The sequence below is a fragment of the Trichosurus vulpecula genome, chromosome 7 (genome assembly GCF_011100635.1).
Source record: "Trichosurus vulpecula isolate mTriVul1 chromosome 7, mTriVul1.pri, whole genome shotgun sequence".
NCBI lineage: Eukaryota > Metazoa > Chordata > Mammalia > Diprotodontia > Phalangeridae > Trichosurus > Trichosurus vulpecula.
This window is the reverse complement of record NC_050579.1, coordinates 108,667,324-108,687,139: the sequence shown is the minus strand read 5'-3', so window position 1 is coordinate 108,687,139 and position 19,816 is coordinate 108,667,324. Positions and strand designations below refer to the sequence as shown.

The following is a 19,816-nucleotide window of genomic DNA, read 5'->3' as shown; positions in this document are numbered from 1 at the left end:
TCAAACTGATGCTAAATAGATTAGCACCACTATCTTTCTTGGTCTAGTGCGAAGAGCCTTGTACTGGAACCAGAGAGGGCCTGCCTCTGTCTGTAATTAGCTATGCTGCCTTGGGCAAGGCTCAAGACTTGCTTCCTTTCTGCAGAAAACTATGAGGCATCGTCGCTTAGACAGGTAGTGCAGTGAATAGAGTACTGGGACTTGGGGTCAGGAGGTCCTTGATTTAAGTTACTTATGAGTCATGTGACCCTGGGTGTGTCATTTAACTTATCTTTACCTAAATTTCTTCATCTGTAAAGTGGGAATAATGCTGGCACCCCCCTTGCAGGGTTGTTGTGAGGCTCAAATGAGATAACAGGTGTAAAGTACTTCATAAACTTTAAAGTGCTATAGAAATGCTAGTTTTTCTTATCATTATTGCTATTATTATTATTATTATTATTATTATTATTATTGTCAAATGACAGGGCAGTTAGGTGGTGTGTATAGAGCACTGGGCTTGGAATCAGGAAGACTCATTTTCCTAAGTTTGTATCTGGCCTCAGACACGTACTGGCTGTGTGATCCTGGTCAAGTCACTTAACCCTGTTTGCCTCAGTTTCTTCACCTGTAAAATGAGATGGAGAAGGAAATGGCAAACCACTCCAATGTCTCTGCCAACAAAACCCCAAATGGGGTCATGAAGAGTCAGAAATGACTGAGTTATGTGATAATGTTGGAGTAAATGTTCTTTAACATTTCAGGATTCTGTTAGGTATGAGTATAAAGTAATGAGATGGGTTTTCTTGGATGACCCATGGAACCAATCGCATTATTTTTCCCACCATACAACATTTAATGCATCCTGAGGTTGTATTTGTTTAGCTGTTGGTTTTGTTTTGGGGGGGAAGCAGTCACATCTCACTGTTGTGTCATGTTCAACTTACAGCAAACCCCCTAGATCTTTTCCATGTGAATTCACTATAATGCATATGTGAAATAGATTTTTTAAAAATTGAAACATAAGACATATTTTATTCCTTGTTAAATTTCCTAGTTTCTATCTAGTGTTACAGCCAGCTGAAATAATTTTGAATCACTATCCTGCCATCTATTCTGATTTACTCTGTTTCATCTGGAATCTTGATAGTCACGTCTTCTAGGTTTTCATCTAAGTGCTTGATAAATAATGTTAAGGAGGACAGGACCAGTCCTGCAACAGGCCACCAGGGTTCCTTCTAGTTTGATCCTGAGTTATTATAATTTTTTGTATGGCTGTTCAAGTAGCTATGAATCCACTGAATGGTGTAATCATCCACCCCTTATTTCTCCCTCTTGCCCTTGAAAGTTCCTGAGAACATTGATCATGTGTTGCTGCAGCTGGATAGGTGAGAATATACAGTACTTCCTTGATCATGAACCTAAAAGCCCTTTGGAAAAAAAAAAAAAGTAAGCCAAGTTAGTTGTGCACATATTCTTAGTATATTCTTAAATCTTTCCTATGGTGGCAATGATAGCTAGCATTTATATAGCGCTTTGCAAAGCACTTTATACATGTTATCTCGTTTGGTCCTTACCATCAACCCGGTGAGGTAGGTGCTATTAGTACCCTTACTTTAGAGATGAAGAAACTGAGACTGAAAGAGGCTAAATGACTTGCCCAGGGTCACCCAGCTAGTAAGTGTTTGAGGCTGGATTTGAGCTCTTGTCTTCCTGATTTGGACTTGGCAATTTATCCATTGCACCATCTAGCTGCCTATCAGAAATGGTGTGAATTAGTGCAAAGAACCACCAGTCTTACGCAGAAAATCAGTGTGCCTTTCGGAGCTCTATTACCAGCTTTCGGCACTGGATAGATCACTTGATGTCTCTGAACCTCTAGTGCAGGGGTGGGGACTGCAGCCTCGAGGCCGCAGATTCCCCACCCCTGCTCTAGTCCATCAGTAAAATAAGCACACAAATAATCCTTGTTCTGCTTATTTTATAGGGTTGTTCTGAGCATCAAATGAAAAGGCTTTTAAAACTATAAAGCACCATTCACATATAAGGTATTAGGGTTAACTTAGATTTGTTGGTGGTGAATGTGATAATCGCAAGGTTATATGTTTCTAGATATCTCAAATTCATTTGAAAGACATTTTGTAATTCAAAAAATTCTACCACCGTAAGTTCTACAAATGTTACATTATTAGCCTGTTACTAAGAAGAGTTTTAGAAGGCTTTAGAGTGGCTGTATGATACGTCTCATTGCTAACCATATCTGAAATTAACCTCTAAGAATAACGATTTTTCCATATAAAAGATAAAAGCAATGGAGCAAAGAGATGCAGTTACTCCATCCCAGTACAAAAGTGGAATAACCAGGGCCACAGGATTTATTCTAACTAAAAGAACTACAAATCTGCTAATCAGCTTAATCCCCCATATATTTATGAGGCTGTAAAAATGAAAATAATAACAATTCTCATTTATAAGTAGCATAGAAAATGTAGCATTGGTCATGGAGTAAAGCCTCAGAATCTCACTAGCTGTTTGACCCTGGGCAAGTCACTTAACTGCTGTTTGCCTCAGTTTCCTCAATTGTAATATTGAGCAACAGCAGCTACCTGTCAGCGTTGTCATGAGGACCAAATGAGATAATATTTATAAAGTGCTTAGCATAGTGCTTGGCACATAGGTGCTTAACAAATGCCTTTTTCTTCCTTTCTCCCAGAGTGCTTTCAGGTTTGTAAAGTGCTTTCTTCACATTGACTGCTTGCCTACTTACCTCAGTGGAATGGCCATTGGAAAAGTCAACCATTAAAAAAAAAATGCAGTGCCTGACTTAAGAAGAATTTATTTATTTCTCCAGCCCCTCTCTTTTTTTTGTGGTAGTTGAATATTTCCTCATTCTTTGAGTATGATCTAAAACTATTTCTTAAAGGCTGTGTTCTCTGCTTTATAAATTCTGTATCCTAATATATAATGCTAAGCTCTCAGTAGACCCAACAACACTGTTATTGGTGGGCAAATTTCCCTTTCAATGTTAGTTGTAAAAATTGATCCATGAGGTTTCCTGGATGTTGAGGTTAGGGTTGGAAATATGCTCCACTCATGATGTTTGGGTTTTTTGTTTTGCCTTCTTTTGTTTTACCCAAAAGGGGTTTATAACATAAATTGCTTTGAAGTTTTTATAGACATAATTAAGCAGGAGAGATGTAAAGTTCTTTGTGGACATTACTCATTATTTCTTGTTGACTTTTACTTTTCAAAAGACCTTCCTTACTTTCCAACATGAGGCCTTCATCAAATCAAACTTTTCATTACATATCCCCACTCACAGATTTTGTGAACCAAAATGCTGAGAAAAGAGAATTCGACTAAGTACAAATCAATTTATATTTATTGAATGCATATTATTCATTATGAAATAGATATTGTGAGTCCTATAAAGAGGTCCTCATCTTGCCCTTGGGTAGTTTGCAACAATACAGGTGGAGGTGGAGGAAACATATAAATTTATGAAGGTTAAATAAGTGCAAAAAATGAGTCTCAGATCCTATCATCTGTCCAAAGATGTTAAGTGATTTATCCAAACTCCCACAGCTTGACAGGGCTAGAACTGGAAAGAGCACTGACTCTATTGGCAGATGACTTGGATTCAGATCCTACCTCTGCCATTGCCTGGGGGTGTTAGGAAGGTGACTTAAACTCCCTCACCTTCAGTTCTCTCATTTGTAGAGTGGAAGGCTTGAATCAGATGGCCTCTGGGGCCCCTGACTAAACAGGATTCTAGAATTCTAATCCTGTGTTCTTTGAATTAAACAAAACTTTAAGCATGGTTATGCCCTCATAAGAATAGGGAATTCTGGGGGGAGAGATAGTTTGGGGGAGAAAGATGAGTTAAATTTTAACCACTTTGAATTTGCAGTGGTAACCAGGTATCCAAATGGAAATAGCATTTTGTATTGGTTTGTGGAGTGAGAAACAGGGAAGGGTTCTGAACAAAGGAACAGAATGGAACAGTGGGATAGTTTTAAAAAAAAAATTTGTTACATTTTTAGTTCCAGTCTGTCTTCTTCCCTCTCTCCCAATCCTTCACCAGAGAAGGCCACCATTTTTTTTTTCACATTAGTCATGTTGTAATGAAGAATTAGAACCAATGGGAGAAACCATGAGAAAGAAAAAGAGAGTAAATAGTGTGCTTCGATCTGCATTCAGACTCCATAGTTCTTTCTCTGGATTCATTTTCCATCCTGAGTCTTTTGGAGTTGTCTTAGATCCTTGCATTGCTGAGAAGAGCTAAGTCTATCAAAGTAAGTCATCACACAATGTGGCTATTACTGTGTATAATTTTCTCTTGGTTCTGCTTACTTCACTCAGCATCAGTTCATGTAAGTCTTTCCAGGTTTTTCTGAAGTTTGCCTGCTCATCATTTCTTGTGGAACAATAGTATTCCATTACATTCATACGCACAACTTGTTCAGCCATTCCTCAATTGATGGACGTCCCCTCAATTTCCAATTCTTGGCCACTACAAAAAGAGCTGCTATAAATATTTTTGTAAGTACAAAAGTATTGTGGGTCCTTTTCCTGTTTTTATGTTCTCTTTGGGATACAGACCTAGAAGTGGTATTGCTGGATCAAAGGATGTGCACAGTTTTACAGCCTTTTGGGCATAGCTCCAAATTGTTCTCCAGAATAGTTGGACCAGTTCACAACTCCACCAACAATGCATTAGTGTTCCAATTTTCCCACATCTTCTCCTACATTTATCATTTTCCTGTTTTGTCATGTTAGCCAATCTGGTAAGTTTGATGTGGTACCTCACAGTTGTTTTGATTTGTATTTCTCTAATCAATAGTGATTTAGAGCATTTTTTCCATATGACTATATATAGCTTTAATTTCTTCATCTGAAAACTGCCTGTCCATATCCTTTGACCATTAATCAATTGACGAATAACTTGTATTATAAATTTGACTTAGTTCTCTATATATTTAAGAAAGGAAGGAAGGCCACCATTTCACACAGACATACATGTGAAACCATACAGTGCATACTTCCATATATCAGTTCTTTCTCTGGAGTTGGATAGCACTTTCCTTCATAAGTCCTTTGTAGTTGATTTTAATATTCATATTACTCATATTACTCATTCACAGTTACTTTTCAAACAATATTACTGTTACTGTATTCAACATTCTCTTGCTTATAGTCATTTCACACTTCATTATTTCATGCAAATCTAAATCAACCTGATCATCATTTCTTTTGGGCATCTAGGTGACTCAGTGGATAGAGTGTTGGGCCTGGAGTCAGGATGACTCATCTTTCTGAATTAAAATCTGGCCTCAGACACTTCCTAGCTTTGTGACCCTCAGCAAGTCACTTAACCTTGTTTGCCTCAGTTTCTTCATGTGTAAAAATAGAAAGAGAGTGAAATGGCAAACCACTCCAGTATCTTTGCCAAGAGAATCTCAAATGGGGTCATGAAGAGTTGGGTGTGACTGAAAAACGACTCAACAACCTAATTTCTTACAGCATAATAGTATTCCATCACAATCATATATTACAACTTATTCAGCCATTCCTCACTTGATGGGCATATCCCCTCAATTTCTAGTTCTTTGCTACCACAAAGAGAACTGCTTTGAATATTTTAGAAGATAAAGGTTCTTTTCCTTTTTCCCTGATCATCTTGGGAAACAGACCTAGTAGTGGTATTGCTGGGTCAGAGGGTATACCTAGTTTTATAATTCTTTGGGCATAATTCCAGACCATTCTCCAAAATGGTTGGATCAGTTCGCAGTTCTACCAACTGTGTATTAGTATCCCAATTTTTCCATATCACCTCCAAAATTTGTCATTTTCCCCTTCTATCATTATAGCCCATCTGATAGGTGTGAGATGGTATCTCAAAGTTTTTTTTAATTTACATTTCTTTAATCAATAATGAGTTAGAACATTTTTTCATGTGAGTGTATATAGCTTTGATTTCTTCTTCCAAGAACTATCGGTTCATTTCCTTTGACCATTTATCCATTGGTAAATGACTCATATTCTTATAAATTTGAGCAAGTTCTCTATATATTTGAGATATGAGGCCTTTATTGGAGCAACTGTCTATAAAATCCACCCCCCAACATACACACATTTTCTGCTTTCTAATCTTGTCTACATTGGTTTTAGTTGTACAAACATTTTTTAATTTATTGTAATCAGAATTATCAATTTTATATCTCATAATGTTTTCTCTCTTATTTATTCATAAATTCTCCTCTCCATAAATCTGATAGGTAATATGTTCCCTGTTCTTCTAATTATGATATCTCCTTTTATGTCTAGGTCATGTACCCATTTTGACCTTATCTTGGTAAATGGTGTAAGATATTGGTCTAGTTTCTGCCAGACTGCTTTCCAGCTTTCCTGACAATTTTTACCAAATAGTGAATTCTTAAGTGAGATAGTTTTCTCAATCTTCCCATTAGACCTTCACATTGCACATGAAATGTAATGAATTCTCAGAACATGTTCATGTTCAAAACAAGCCATGGAATTTGTGGCATTACCAACAAATAAAGTTTTTTTTTTTCTTTTTCAGTACTGCTGTTTTGAATTACTTATACACCTGTTGTTGGCACAGATGACTAAGAATCAACAGTTACTTAGTCTTTCTATGTCCAGATAATATATCTCTCCTTTTTTCTCTGCAAGGTGATAGATTCATTAGGACATAAAGGATAGTCAGGGAAATATTAAGAAATAGTGATACTGGGAACAGAATACATTTAAAATAGACTTGATTTGTTTTTAATGAGATTTAATGTTAATTAATTACTCTTTAAGTTTTCTGCACAGAGAATTGGTCATTTCCTTATACCTAATACCAGAGAGTACAACCTTATAGCTTCTTAAAAGCAATAAAAGTCAGATGAGAGGCATCATGGTTTGGTGGAGAGGACAATGGACATGAAGTCAGAAAGCTCTGGGTTCAAATCCTACTTTAGCCACTTACTAGCCAGGTGATCTTGGGCAAATCGCTTTAATTGTTCTGTTTGAGTTTGCTCATCTGTAAAATGAGGCCACAGCCTCTGAAGTTCCTCCTAGCTCCAAATCTCTGATCCTATGAATTTTCTCCATACAAATCTCACATAGCACCCCTTTAGTACATTCATCTTGTGTCTTAGTTATCTGTATATGTGTTTGATTCTCCTACTAGAGTTCAAATTGCAGGAAGTCAATAAACTTTGTATCATCCGTCCCTTCCTGTCTCCATTGCCTAGAGCCTCTGCCTATACATACTGAGTAAATCTTTAACAAGTATTTCTTAAATTGGATTGACTGCGTTTAAGATATTTAATTCCAGCAACAACTTTCCAAATAAGTAAATAGGGTCATAGATAATAGTAACAGAGGCTTAAAGGTCACTTTGTCATACCCCTTTGTTGAAAATAAACCTGAGAGAAATGAGTTACTGACGTCACAGAGGAAAAAATAACAGTAAGCACTTAAGAGAGGTTAGCTCAGTTTTGCTGATTGGATGCATTTGGGTTTTTAGTTCAATGCACGCAGCTTCCAGTCACAACACATAAAAATCTTGCTCTGTGTTTGTTTCATATCCTCCTTCCTCTTGAAGAGCAAGTTGGCTTTGAAATAAGTTGGTAGGTACCTGATGTGCTTCCTTCCTTTGGGCTTTTGGGTCAATAGAAGATTTCATCCCCCCTGCCTCTCCAGCTGTAAAACTCATTTGGCTTCTAGTAATGGTAGCAGTAAGTAAGGAACAGAGGGAGGAAGGTGGAATCTCACAACAAGTGGAAACAAAGTGGGCGGGAAGAATTGGTTTTCCAGAACCTTGCTCCTTCCCTAAGGCTTTGATTTTGACTCTGGTATATATTTGCGGAGGCAAAGGATTGGTTTTACCTGTAAAATGACTTTAATTAGTTGCTGAGTTCTACTGTTGTCATTTAACCTGTGTCTTGGGTGGGGATATAACTGTTTGTAGCAATCAAGCCTCTGTCTTAGATTTTTTTTTTTAAACACATCTAGAAAATGCTACCATTTTGAGAGACATGGTTTCTGGAAATGGACCCTGAGTTTATAGAAAATGGATTTTGTGCCATCATTTTCAGCGATTTCTGGCAGTTTTGATAGATTTATTTAACCTCTACTGAAATAGAATCTATCATTCAAAATATGTGCTGAGCACCATATTGATTTACTTTATTTTCTACTAAAATGCTTCAGATTAAAGGTCATCTATAGGTTCCTTTCGCTGATGTGTTTAAAAAAGACTATAGTTACTCCACCCTACCCCCGTGAAAGAAATTAATGTTATATTTTTCTAAGGCCATTTTTCACATTATGTGGTGAGAGGATTTAAAAACATTTTCTTGGTCATCTCATTCTTAAGTTATCATGTCAAGTTCATAGCATCATAGATTTAGGGTCAGAAAGGACCCCAGAAGCCATCTAGGCCAACCCCTGCATTTTACAGATGAAGAAATCAAAGCCCAGGGAAGGTAAATGTCTTTTCTGATGTCACTCAGGTTGTACCTTTCAGAGGCAGAATTTTAAATTGGGTCCTCCCACTCCAGTGTCAGTGATCTTTCTACCACACCAAACCTGCTCATTTCAATTAAATCTATCTTTGCAAAAAGAGGTTTGTAATTCCAGCAGAGGAAACTTCCAAGGCAGAAGTTAGAGTCTGAATTGCCAAATATTTTAGTATTGAAAGAAGCAAAGCCGTTTATTATCTTCTTTTCATGAGTAGTATTGAGAATTTCTCCCTTTTTTTCCTCCTTTAAGAAGGATGGGGCAGTTTCCTTATAATTAAACTGAGAGGTTTTATGGTTTCTAATGACCCATCCAGCTCTAAAATTCTATGATTCTATTTCAATCTACAATTCTCTACTCTAGTCAGTTATCTAAATTCTTACCTGATAACTTTACCGCTCCTTCTATCTGACCTTTATATAATAGATAATTGACATTTTCTTCGAATGATCTTCCGTACCAATTACTTTGTCTTAGGAGCAATGTAGGAATGTTGGATTTGGAATGGTCCCTTAGATTTTAGCCTGAGTCACCCATTTTACAGATGAAAAAATTTATAGATGACCAGCAAGGGGGAGTGACATGACTTAAAGCCACCAAGAAAGCCTAGATTTAAAGGCAGACCTTCTGACTCCGAGGTCCAGCATTCTTTCCAATTTCTATAGAACATGAAACTTTCTAAGATCATAGGTGATTGATGGAATAGGCTTTAGGGATCATCTCATGTAGTTACTCACTTCCCAAATGAAGAAACAGACCCAGGAAAGTTGTGTCTTGCCCATGGTCAAATAAAGTAGTAGGTCCAGTGCTCATTCAAGTATACTATGACATCTTACTTAATATGCTTTGAAAATTTTTAATGCCATCCTTCTGATTGAGGTCTCTGAATTTAAGAACTTTCAAATGGGTTTGGGTCATATAAAAAACCAAAGCAGACACAAGTGAATCTGCAATAAAATCAGTGTCTCGGTACAGCACAGCCTGATCCAGAGAATTTTGCAAGCCCATCATTTAGTTTCTTAGTGTTTCGCACAATATTAGTCTGTTTTCATGTATTCTCCAAGGATTGTGCTTCTTTCTCTCTTGTCAGTAGTTCTCTCCGCAGTGGTAAGTAGAGCAAGTTGGGCAGCAGCCCCCTTTTCGACAAGCCTCGTTTAGGGGAGTACCTTCGGTTTTTGAGAACTTCTGTTGATCACTCCCATCCCCTCCCACTCTATTCTAACCTTTCCCCAAACCCTTCCCATTCCTCCCTACTTTTCTATTTGCCATTCTGTTGTGTGCCACGTTTGGATGTCTCATTAAACCCGCATCTGTTCTCTTTTAGGAGAAACCTGATGCCAGCCCCACGTCACTACAGCTGCGATCCCAGATTGAAGTAAGCACAATGACTTTAATCAGCTATTTTTGTTTCTGCCTTTTTTTTTCAATTTGATATTCTGCACAAGTCAGATGAAGCCCTCTGCTCTTACACTTACAGACATGAATCTTCTTTTATAGGAATCGCTTGGCTTCAGTAGCACGCTGTCAACCCCAGAGACGGAGAGAAAGTAAGTTTGCTTCCCTCCTTCTTCCTCTTCCCACCCTACCAACCCCAAGTCCCTTAGAAAGAAATGACAAACAGGAGTCCTGTTTACTCACATTGGTTTTATTTCTTGCATTTCCACACTGGAAATCCTTTTGGTGAAAATGAAATTGACTGTGGTGTGCATGTGTGATAAATGTTAATATAAAGGTCTCCACACACTGTTGTGTGAGTATGTTTATGTATCTAGCTGATGTAGTTAAGGGTATATTTTGTTATTCAAGTGTAGCTGCTTGAAGATTCTAGGCAGAGGTATGGATTTCACACTTTGTTTAGTGAGTGAATCCCGCCCCCCCCCCCAAAATAAAGATTTGGAAATAAATTCACAAAAAATGGGAAAGGCAGATATATCTTCTTAAATCACTTTCCCTTATGTAGCTACCCCAACCTCACCACCATGAAAGAAATTAACCTTGTATTGGTGTGCTCAGTTCTATGGTATAGTACCATAACTAAAAGGCTATGCCCCCCTCCCCTAAAAAAACAACAACAAAACTGAACCTCAACTTAACCTTCTTCCAAAATTCAATTTTATAATATGAATCTGTGATGTATAGATGGCAATAAAGTAAATCTAGATAGGAGTTTAGTAACCCTTTCTGCTAAAAATGTTTTTACTTCTATAAACTGCCCATTTTAACTTGGAATCTGTAATTCCCCTTCTCAACATAACTAATTATAGACTAAATTTCATATTTCTAGTAGTGCCATTACGTACCTTGGCGGGGGCAGAGTGGGGAGGGACATTTTTCATTAAGTTACCTTCTATCTCTATTTTTCTTCCCTCATAATTACCCTAAAGTGGTCAATTGATGAACCTTTTTAGGTAAAGCAGCCTCCAAATAAGAAACAACACATCTGAATCTCCAAACAGTGTCATCTTGGCAGAGGGCCACTTGGATTCTTTCATGCCGAGAGAAGCATATAAGTGGTTTAGAAACAAAGTATTTTAGGAATGAAAAGCCCATGTTGAAAGAGTGTGTGTGTGTGTGTGTGTGTGTGTGTGTGTGTGTGCTTTACAGGGCAGCTCAGTCTTAATCCAGCCACGTGTGTGTTGCTGGCATACAGACAGTTCTATGTCAAGAAAGTTTGCAAGGCCAGAAAGGCTTCATGTTAGCCTCGAAGGTCTGATTCAAGCCCTAAAGATGTTAATAGTAATGATTGTCATTGAGTCATTTTTCTTTGTGACCCCATTTGTGGTTTTCTTGACAAAGATACTGGAGTGGTTTGCCATTTCCTTCTCCAGATGAGGAAACTGAGGCAAACAGTGTCAAGTGACTTGCCCAGGGTCACACAGCTAGTAAACATCTGAGGTCAGATTTGAACTCAGGAAGATGAGTCTTCCTGATTTCAGGTTTTGTACTCTATCCACTGCACTACCTTGCACCACGGAAAAAAAAAAAAAACAAAAAAACAAAAAAAACCGAGGTCTACACCCATCCAGGGTGAATAAGGCTAAGTACAAGTGAAGTTTGAGCTTTCTTTTTTTTGTTGCATCTCATGAATGTTGTGTCATCATGACCATCAAAACAACAGTGAACTGCATAGTTTGGGAGGTGAAGAAAGTATGGATTATGAAGAAGAATTGAGCAGCTCTTCACTTTCTTCCAAAATAGATAAGATTTTTGTTATTGATTAAGGCCCCTGTCCTAACATACTCTTTGACCTCCCCATATCCGTCAGACAACAACTAGTATGTTTACCCTTGGTCCCCGTAGGAAGTGACTCACTGAAATTGAGCTGATCCAGGAGTGGGGTTTGGGTGTTTTTCCCACCCCACAATTGTGGGCAGTCATTCTTTCCTTGTTTATGTCCTCATACTTAGTGAAACTGTGGCATGGATCTTGTGGCCAGAAAGGAGACTGACAGCCTCCTCAAAGATTACCATCAATTTTAGATGACACACACATATTTTTGACACTCCCATTTTTTCTTAATACTAGCATTTTCTCCTTGTTTTTCTAAATAGGATTCTTAAACCATCATGTTCTTTCTGGGCACTTGGAAAAAAAAAATTCATCTCGTTTTGTCCTCTCAGTTTCCCAGTTGAAAATATTGGTATATATCTAGAACCTGACATTCGTGGTGTCTATAAGTTCCATAACACATAGGAGCTTTAAAAAAATGAAATGTTACTCCTGGTGTCCTGGATTAGGCTAGTGTAGTAAATGTGTTCTGGCTACATAAATCCCACTAAGGCTGTGACTGTCTTTTTTTTTTTTCCAAACATAAGCTATTATGTAACATGGATTAGTTTTAGATGCAGACAGTTTTCATTCAAGAAGTGGTTTGTTTTGGTTTTGAATCAAAAGTTTCCTCAACAATGCATGTAGGGTTTGGTTGCTATGTTTAACACACACACATTTACACACACACACTTTGGTATCTTTAAATGAAAGCAAGAGAGGAGAATACAGGGGCTGAAATGCATATTAAGTTAGCAAAGAGACAACTAGCAGCCTGGTTGTTTTATTTAAACAGCTTAATTTTGAGTGGGTCAGCTTTACTATTTAGTGGCCAACATTTTTTTAATCAAATATTTGGAGGCTTCACATAGCAAGTAATCTTACTGCCAATTACTTGCTAATCTTACCGACCAAATTGTAGGCAGGACAAAAAGTGACTATAACCCTGCTTTACACAAGTACTAAGGAAGAACCCTTCACTTCCTATCTCGCTCTTGGTGATATTCCCTGTCCATTCTTCCTTAGGTGCCCACTTGCTATACCTTCCCTGCTATCTTCTTCCTATTTCTGTTTGTCAAAACCTGTTCTCATGAAAGTCTCTTAAAAACCATTCATGGTATGTGACTGATAACAGCTTTTAGCCTTACCCTCTGCTGTGGTGTTTTCATCTTTAAAAAACCAAAACAACACTTTGAATGTTCTAGTTTTTTTTCAGCATGGTTCCTCCCTGAGGTAGATCTGACCCCTGCTACATGTAGGTAGGAATTCTTGGTGATTTGCTGTAGCCAGTCATCTTGCTGATGAATCTCTTCCAATTTAGCTGGACTGGTTCTCAGATGGTAGACTCAAAGTCCATGCCTAAGCCCTTGCCTGAAGCCTTCCTAGTTTAGTGTAGAGCCTGCCAAAGCTGGTGCTTTCATAACCCAGTCTTACTGCCACGCCACTGTGGAGGCATCAGAGTGGGACTTCAGTAGAGGTTTTGCACCCTAATAGGAATCAAAGCCTTCACAGAGATCATGGGATTGAGAGCTGGACCAGGCCTCAGAGACCATTTAGTACAACCTCATTTCAGGAAAATGACACCCAACAGGTTTAAGTGACTTATCCAGGGTCATACAGGCAAGTAAGTAACAGAGCCAAAGTTGAAGGAATAAAACTCTAACTGGTAGCCTGTAGAGGAAAGGATTTGTTGTTGTTTTTATTGTTTTTGGTGGGCATGCAGAAGCTAAGCATACACTGAAGTTATGTCATAAGCAGGTGTATATTCTGCATCGTTCCTGTTGATCTGTCTGCTCCTAAAGCCAGATTTGTGTCAGAGAGGGGTTGGCCATCTGTCATTGATTAGTTTCTTCTGTTAAAGTCATTTGTTCTGTTGCATATTGATGTCACCCCCTGTTCCATAATTACAGAAAATTTCTGTGTATCAAGTCAGCAAAGTATTAAGTGCCATACATGTTCCAGTCACTGTGCTAAGTGCTAGGGATACAAAGAAAGGCAAACAAGAGAATCCCACTTCTCAAGGAGCTCACAGACCAATGGGGGCAGGGGAGAGATGACTGTAGGGGACAGCATGCAAACAGCTATGTATAATGAAGCTGTATACAGGATGAAATTGAGATAATCTTAGAGGGAAGACACTAAGATTAACACCTAGAAGACAAATTAGATTCTGTTTGGTTTCAGAGGGCAGAACTAGAAATAATGAGTGGAAGTTCTGGAGAGGCAGATATTGGTCTGAGGTAAGGAGAAACTTCCTACCAGTTAGAGCCCTACAAAAGTGGAGTGTCCTGGCTAGGGGAGGGTAGTGCCTTCCTTATCCCTGGAGATCTTCAAGTGGAGACTTGAATGACCATTATTGTTTATGTGGTAGAGGGCATGCCTAATCCTATGTGGATTAGCATAGATGGCCTCTGAGGTCCTTTCCAACTCAAAGATTCTGTGGTTCTGTATACTTTTTGAAAAAAAAAATCAATTTTAGCTAGCTATTTGAGGCAGTTAGATGACATAATAGATAGAGTACTAGGCCTAAAGTCAGGAAGATCTGAGGTCCAGCTTCAAATCCGGCTTCAAACACTTGCTAGCTGTGTGACCCTGGTTAACTTAACCCTGTTTGTCTCAGTCTCCCTCATCTGCAAAATGAGCTGGAGAAAGAAATGGCAAACCACTCCAGCATCATTGTCAATAACCCCAAATGGAGTCATGAAGAATCGGACATGACTGAAATATAAATTGGATCATAAGATTTTGGAATTGGAATCCATCTATCTAGTTATTAGCTGTTTCAAGAACATTCAGAGAAGAACAGATATTTGCTAAGAAAAATGTCTTTTTGGCGGAGGAGGGGGGAGGAAAGAAAATATTCTTAGAGTGTCAGTTAAAATTTAATTTTAATTTGCACTCTAAAGGAGTAACTTGACAATTGAGTTAGATGCCAAATGATATAGCCTTATAGTGACATATCAACATGCTTTATTATTTAGGACGTCATATGCAGTTGGACACACCTATTTAGCTCTAGATAGGAATCTAGAAACAACTATTACCGTAATCGTTATAGGAATAGAATTTTAGGACAGAAAAAGAATGACTAACTTCTCATAGGATGAAAAAAAAAACCCACCATGCAGCAACCATTTACTTATGATTTTTTAGTTATGCATGTGGTGATTTTAAAGGCATTTTACATTTATTACTATTAATTAAAAAGCAACAATTAAAACCCAAGGCTTATTGGTTCTTATAGTAATGGGGAAAAGTGGTTTCCACTCATCCAAATAAGCCTGAATGAGGCTTCCCCTCCACCCCCTGCATTTTCAATGGCTGCTCTCAGTTATCCATTCTAAGGGGCAGTGAACTAAAACATATGGGGAAAATCCAAAATTCTTCAAAATCTTTATTTACTAGTGGTAAGAACATTTTTCTTCTCCCTCAAGTGCCCATTGAGCTTTTCATCAGAACTCCAAATGTGCTGATTTGAATTTTCTCATCTTTTCTTTTCCTTTGTACATCCTTCTAAAGAGTTGTGTGTCTAGCATAGGAAAAGAAGGCAGATGAGGACTCAAAATGAATAATTCGGCACTAAACTATAGTGAGTTACCTCTTGTGCAAATGTACAATCTTTTCATTGCAATGGTAGTGACAGAGTATAAGATCACTGAGGGTAGAGTCTCTTTTAATTTTTGTCTGTGTGTCCCCAGCACCTGGCACAATATATGGAAGATAGTAAGCCCTTAATAAATGTTGAATTACATTTATTGAAATGAACAAAACATAGTTAACAAGTGCTTTTTTTCTGCCAAGCCATAATTTCCTATTTCAAGTTATATTAATTCAAAACAGATTGCTTGTGGAATGCCAATAGATCTTTTGAATTTTAGGCAGCAAGGTAGTGTAGTGGATAGGATACCAGATTTTGAAGCTGGAAGACCTCGGTTCAAATCCTGTTTCAGACATTTATGACCCGTGTGACCATGGACAATTCATTTAACCTCTCTCTGCCTTAGTTTCCATATACATACAATAGGGTAATATGAGCAGCTACCTTATAGGTGAGGATCCAATGAGATGGCATGTTTAAAGTACTTGGCAAACCCTACAGCTATACATAATCACTAGCTGTGGTGGTGGTGGTTGCTATTTTGAATATGACCCCAAGCCCTACAGCATGCTTGGAGACATGTAAATACAAACTGGGTTGCCTGTTCCTAAAACTGGTAGCAAGGAATGTCTGCTTCTCATCATTCCCATCAATTGACTTCTGCCTTCCTATGTCTCTCACCCCAGCAGTAAAGTTGAAACTCTGAGGTTCCTCCTTGGAAAGTTGAGTCCAAGTTTCTGTGTTGCTTAAGCTTTATCAGGCACTTCCCTCTTTTGCAGCATAACTATTATTATTTATATTTCACAAAAGAGAACTGCCTTACAGAGAAGTAGAGATTTGCTCAGGGAAGGTCCAGCAGCTGATAAAGGTCAGCTTCAGGCCCTGAATCAAACCTGTCACATTGTCTCAAACGAAGACCTTTCCTCTTTTCGTTATACCCCTAAAGAGAAACCTAAGGGAAGATGATGCAATTTAATGGCTGGAGAAATGGACTACATGCCAGAAATCCTAAAGTCTATGTTTAGGTGCCCACTTTGACTCCGTAATCTGGTTTCCTACATCCACAGTTTCCTTATCCATTAAAAAAAAGATTACTGATTACCTGAATTTTGTCCTTAGCTGAAAGCACCTCCATCAAATAATAGCGCTATTCAATGTCACATTTTATTTGTTTACTTTATTTTACTTTTGAATAGTGTTTTTTTCCAATTACATGTAAAGATGATTTTTAACACTCATTTAAAAAATGTTCAGTTTCAAATTTTCTCCCTGAAATGATAAGCAATAGGTTATATATGTGCAATCTATATTTTATTTATAAAGCTTTTAAAAAACCCACACGTGATCAGAAGTTGTATTTTTTTTGAAGTGAAAACTACTTCAGTCATACATAATTTGTTTTGTTATGACCGTGAAAAGTTGAACTTGGAATTCAGTCTCCACTGCCCATGGTATTACTGGATATAGGAAGATACTTCCACTGTCTTTAACATGGTGTTGTCTTTCACTAATAGTACAATACTTACATGAGTGGTCTTTCTCTAAGGTGGCCGATGGATGAGGATACAGACGGAGGGTAGGACAGAACAGGATGTAGCAAGAGAGGAGGCTCAGATCCAATCATTGTAAACCTATAACAATGCAAACCCACTTGGCTTTCTGGCTGCTGAGGAGCTCTGCATTTTTGCCCGGATATCCAGGTCAAACCTAATCACATAAACTAAGCCTGCTGTATCCTGTCTCCCATCCTGTTTGTCACGAGGATGTTGGAAGGGAGTGAGAAATCATTTTGTTCCAGTGAGGGGAGTGAGTGTGTGTGTGTATAGTTTCTATCTAGTCTAAAATCTTCTGAACTTATTTGATAAGGGCATGCCTTTGATATCTACCTACAGGGTCTTTGAGTAGCAGAGGAGAAAGGACAGTGGTCTGGGGAAGTCAAGTGACCAGATTCTAATCTTAGTCCTACTGCTAATTACTTGTGTCATCTTTGGCAAGTAATTTCCTCTCTGTAGGTCACATTTCCTCATTGATAAAATAAAAGAGTCAGACGAAATGAGATTTGAGAGTTTGTTTCAACTATTAGATTCTGTGACTCATTGTGCAGTGTGACCTAAGACAGTATAGTGGAAAACTGGTTTTTGGGTCCAGAGGCCTGATCTTGAATTTTGGCCTTACTACTCTGTGTGACTTTGGCTAAGTTACTTAGCCCCTCAGGCCCTTGGTTTCCTCAACTTAAAATGAGGGGATTGGATTCTAAGGTTCCTTCAATTTCTGAAGTCTCAAGACCCAACCTGCTGTTTAGCATTTGATTAGCATTTGAGGCAGCAAGTGGCAGTGATGAGGTTGGTTACCTGCAGTGTTAATGAAACCAGGGTCTAGAGTTCCATCTTTCATTCACATCACTGGATTTTGCATGGAGAAAGAATCTTTCTTGGTGATGTAGAATAGATAATTAAATAATTGCAAGATGATGGGTTTATCCAAAAGATGCTGCAGAAGCACATGGTAAGTGCGTGTGGCCTAAAAATGTATTACTAGTAGAGACATTATCATGAGAGATCTCTTGAAGGGAGATGTGTCATTATGTAAGTGAGCTGTCTTAAGAGCCAAAGGATGGTCATTGGACATCCCACGTCTTCCGTTGGTATCTACTCAGAGTTTTAGAGCCAGGCCTCTAGCATGTTGGGTGGCAGCTTTAGAGGAGGATATATGAAAGAGGTTCATTGAAGGGAATACCCACATCTATGAAATCTCAGATCCATTGAAGTAATTGCAAGATCATTGAAAAGAGACTTTTTTCTCATGAGCTATTTGTTTCTGTTGTGAGACCGCCATAGAACTGACTGAGACCATATTGATTTGTTCTACATAAACTATTCAAGAAGCTTAAGAGCTGTGTGTGTGTGTGTATGTATGTGTGTGTGTGTGTGTACTCATATGGGCATGTGTGTGCTATCATGCTTAATATCTGAAGGGCTCAACATTCCAGATCACAGGGGCCCAGTAGTCTGAGCAGCTGTGAACTAGAATCTTCCACTTCAGCTGTTCCTAAGTTAACACACTATTGCATTAAGCTACGTCTGCTTTGCAAGTCACCAGCTGACCTACTCATAGCTGCGGCCCACATGCCTGGGCTGTGTTATTGGCCTGAAACAAGAAGTACACATCACTGTCACGACTTCTGCAGAACAAGGAGCTGCCTTGCAGGTTGAGCTACTGTATTATCTTACTCTCTCCCTTATACTATCTTGTTCTGTCCCTAGCATTAGATAAGAGCACAGCATCAGACAAATTGGAAAAATGTCCTGGAAGCCTTTTTTTATTTTTTAAACCGTCTTCTACCCCACCCCACCCTCACTCAAAAACTGAACTTTTAAATCTTCTGGCAGGGAGATACAAAGACAGATGGAGTTGAGAAACACCTGTGGAAAAGACAACAGCAGAAATGGAAAAGGTTTTGCTTAGGTTCTACAGTACAGCTATACTCATTCCTTCTTTCCCTAAAAGACTATTTCTCTTCTGGCTATTGCAAAACCTCCTAGCTAGTTCAAGCCAAGAGTATTGTAAGCCGAGTTTTAACTTAATAATTTTTTGTTTTTTGTTTTGGCAGGGCAATTGGGGTTAAGTGACTTACCCAAGGTCACACAGCTAGTACATGTGTCAAGTGTCTGATTTCAGATTTGAACTCAGCTCCTTCTGACTCCAGGGCTGGTGCTCTACTCACTGCTACTCAGTAATTTTTGTTGAAAATTTTCAGATTCTTTTTGGGTGGGGCAGGGAATAGGAAAGTAGAAATAAAAGTAAATCTGTAATACTCTCAGAATTGACCACCTGGTCTCTAAGATGCTTCATTGGCCACCAGCAATAATACCATCTGAGATTATTTGAATCAGTGCAATGGTAAAATGATCTAGAAAGGCACCAAGGGAATGATCTCCAAAGTTAGGCCTAGTAGCCAAACTCCCACCAGGGTGATAAGACTTAGAAGTTCTGGGTCACTTCACCATTGTGGTGACTCAAATTCTATCATAGCTGATTCCAACAACTCTTCATGGGTTCCCAAGTCATCTGTGGTAGGTGATGATGAGCTCATCTGCAGTAAAACAAGAGCGTTAATGGCCAGCGGATGTGAAGCAAGACATAAGTACAACCAGTGGAAAAAAATGGAAAAGCGCTTGGAATGACCAAAGCAACAGTTATATGCAAAAACAGACTGACAACAGTTTAACAAGATTTAAAAAAAGAAGTCTTTAAAAAAAAGAAGATTGAGAAGAATGATTTAATCTTTGAGATTTTCACAGCATTTATAATAGAAATTCACCATCATCTGTGCCTGAGAATCAAAGGATCTCCACAAAAGCGGGTATATAACACTGTGCTCGGTTAGTTGTTAGAGCCTAGATTCACTGGAAGCCAAATTATTCATGCTGCCTGACA

At 38.4% G+C, this 19,816-nt stretch overlaps 1 protein-coding gene across 2 annotated transcripts in view; it reads left to right on the top strand.

Annotated features, from left to right (window-relative positions):
• Window positions 1-19,816, top strand: part of SASH1 (SAM and SH3 domain containing 1) — a 232,954-nt gene that overhangs the window by 101,058 nt on the left and 112,080 nt on the right. For both annotated transcript variants that reach the window (XM_036765879.1, XM_036765878.1), the window contains 2 exons: window positions 9,839-9,889; window positions 10,012-10,061. In XM_036765879.1, coding sequence (XP_036621774.1) covers window positions 9,839-9,889; window positions 10,012-10,061 — 101 coding nt within the window. The remainder of the gene's footprint in view (window positions 1-9,838; window positions 9,890-10,011; window positions 10,062-19,816) is intronic.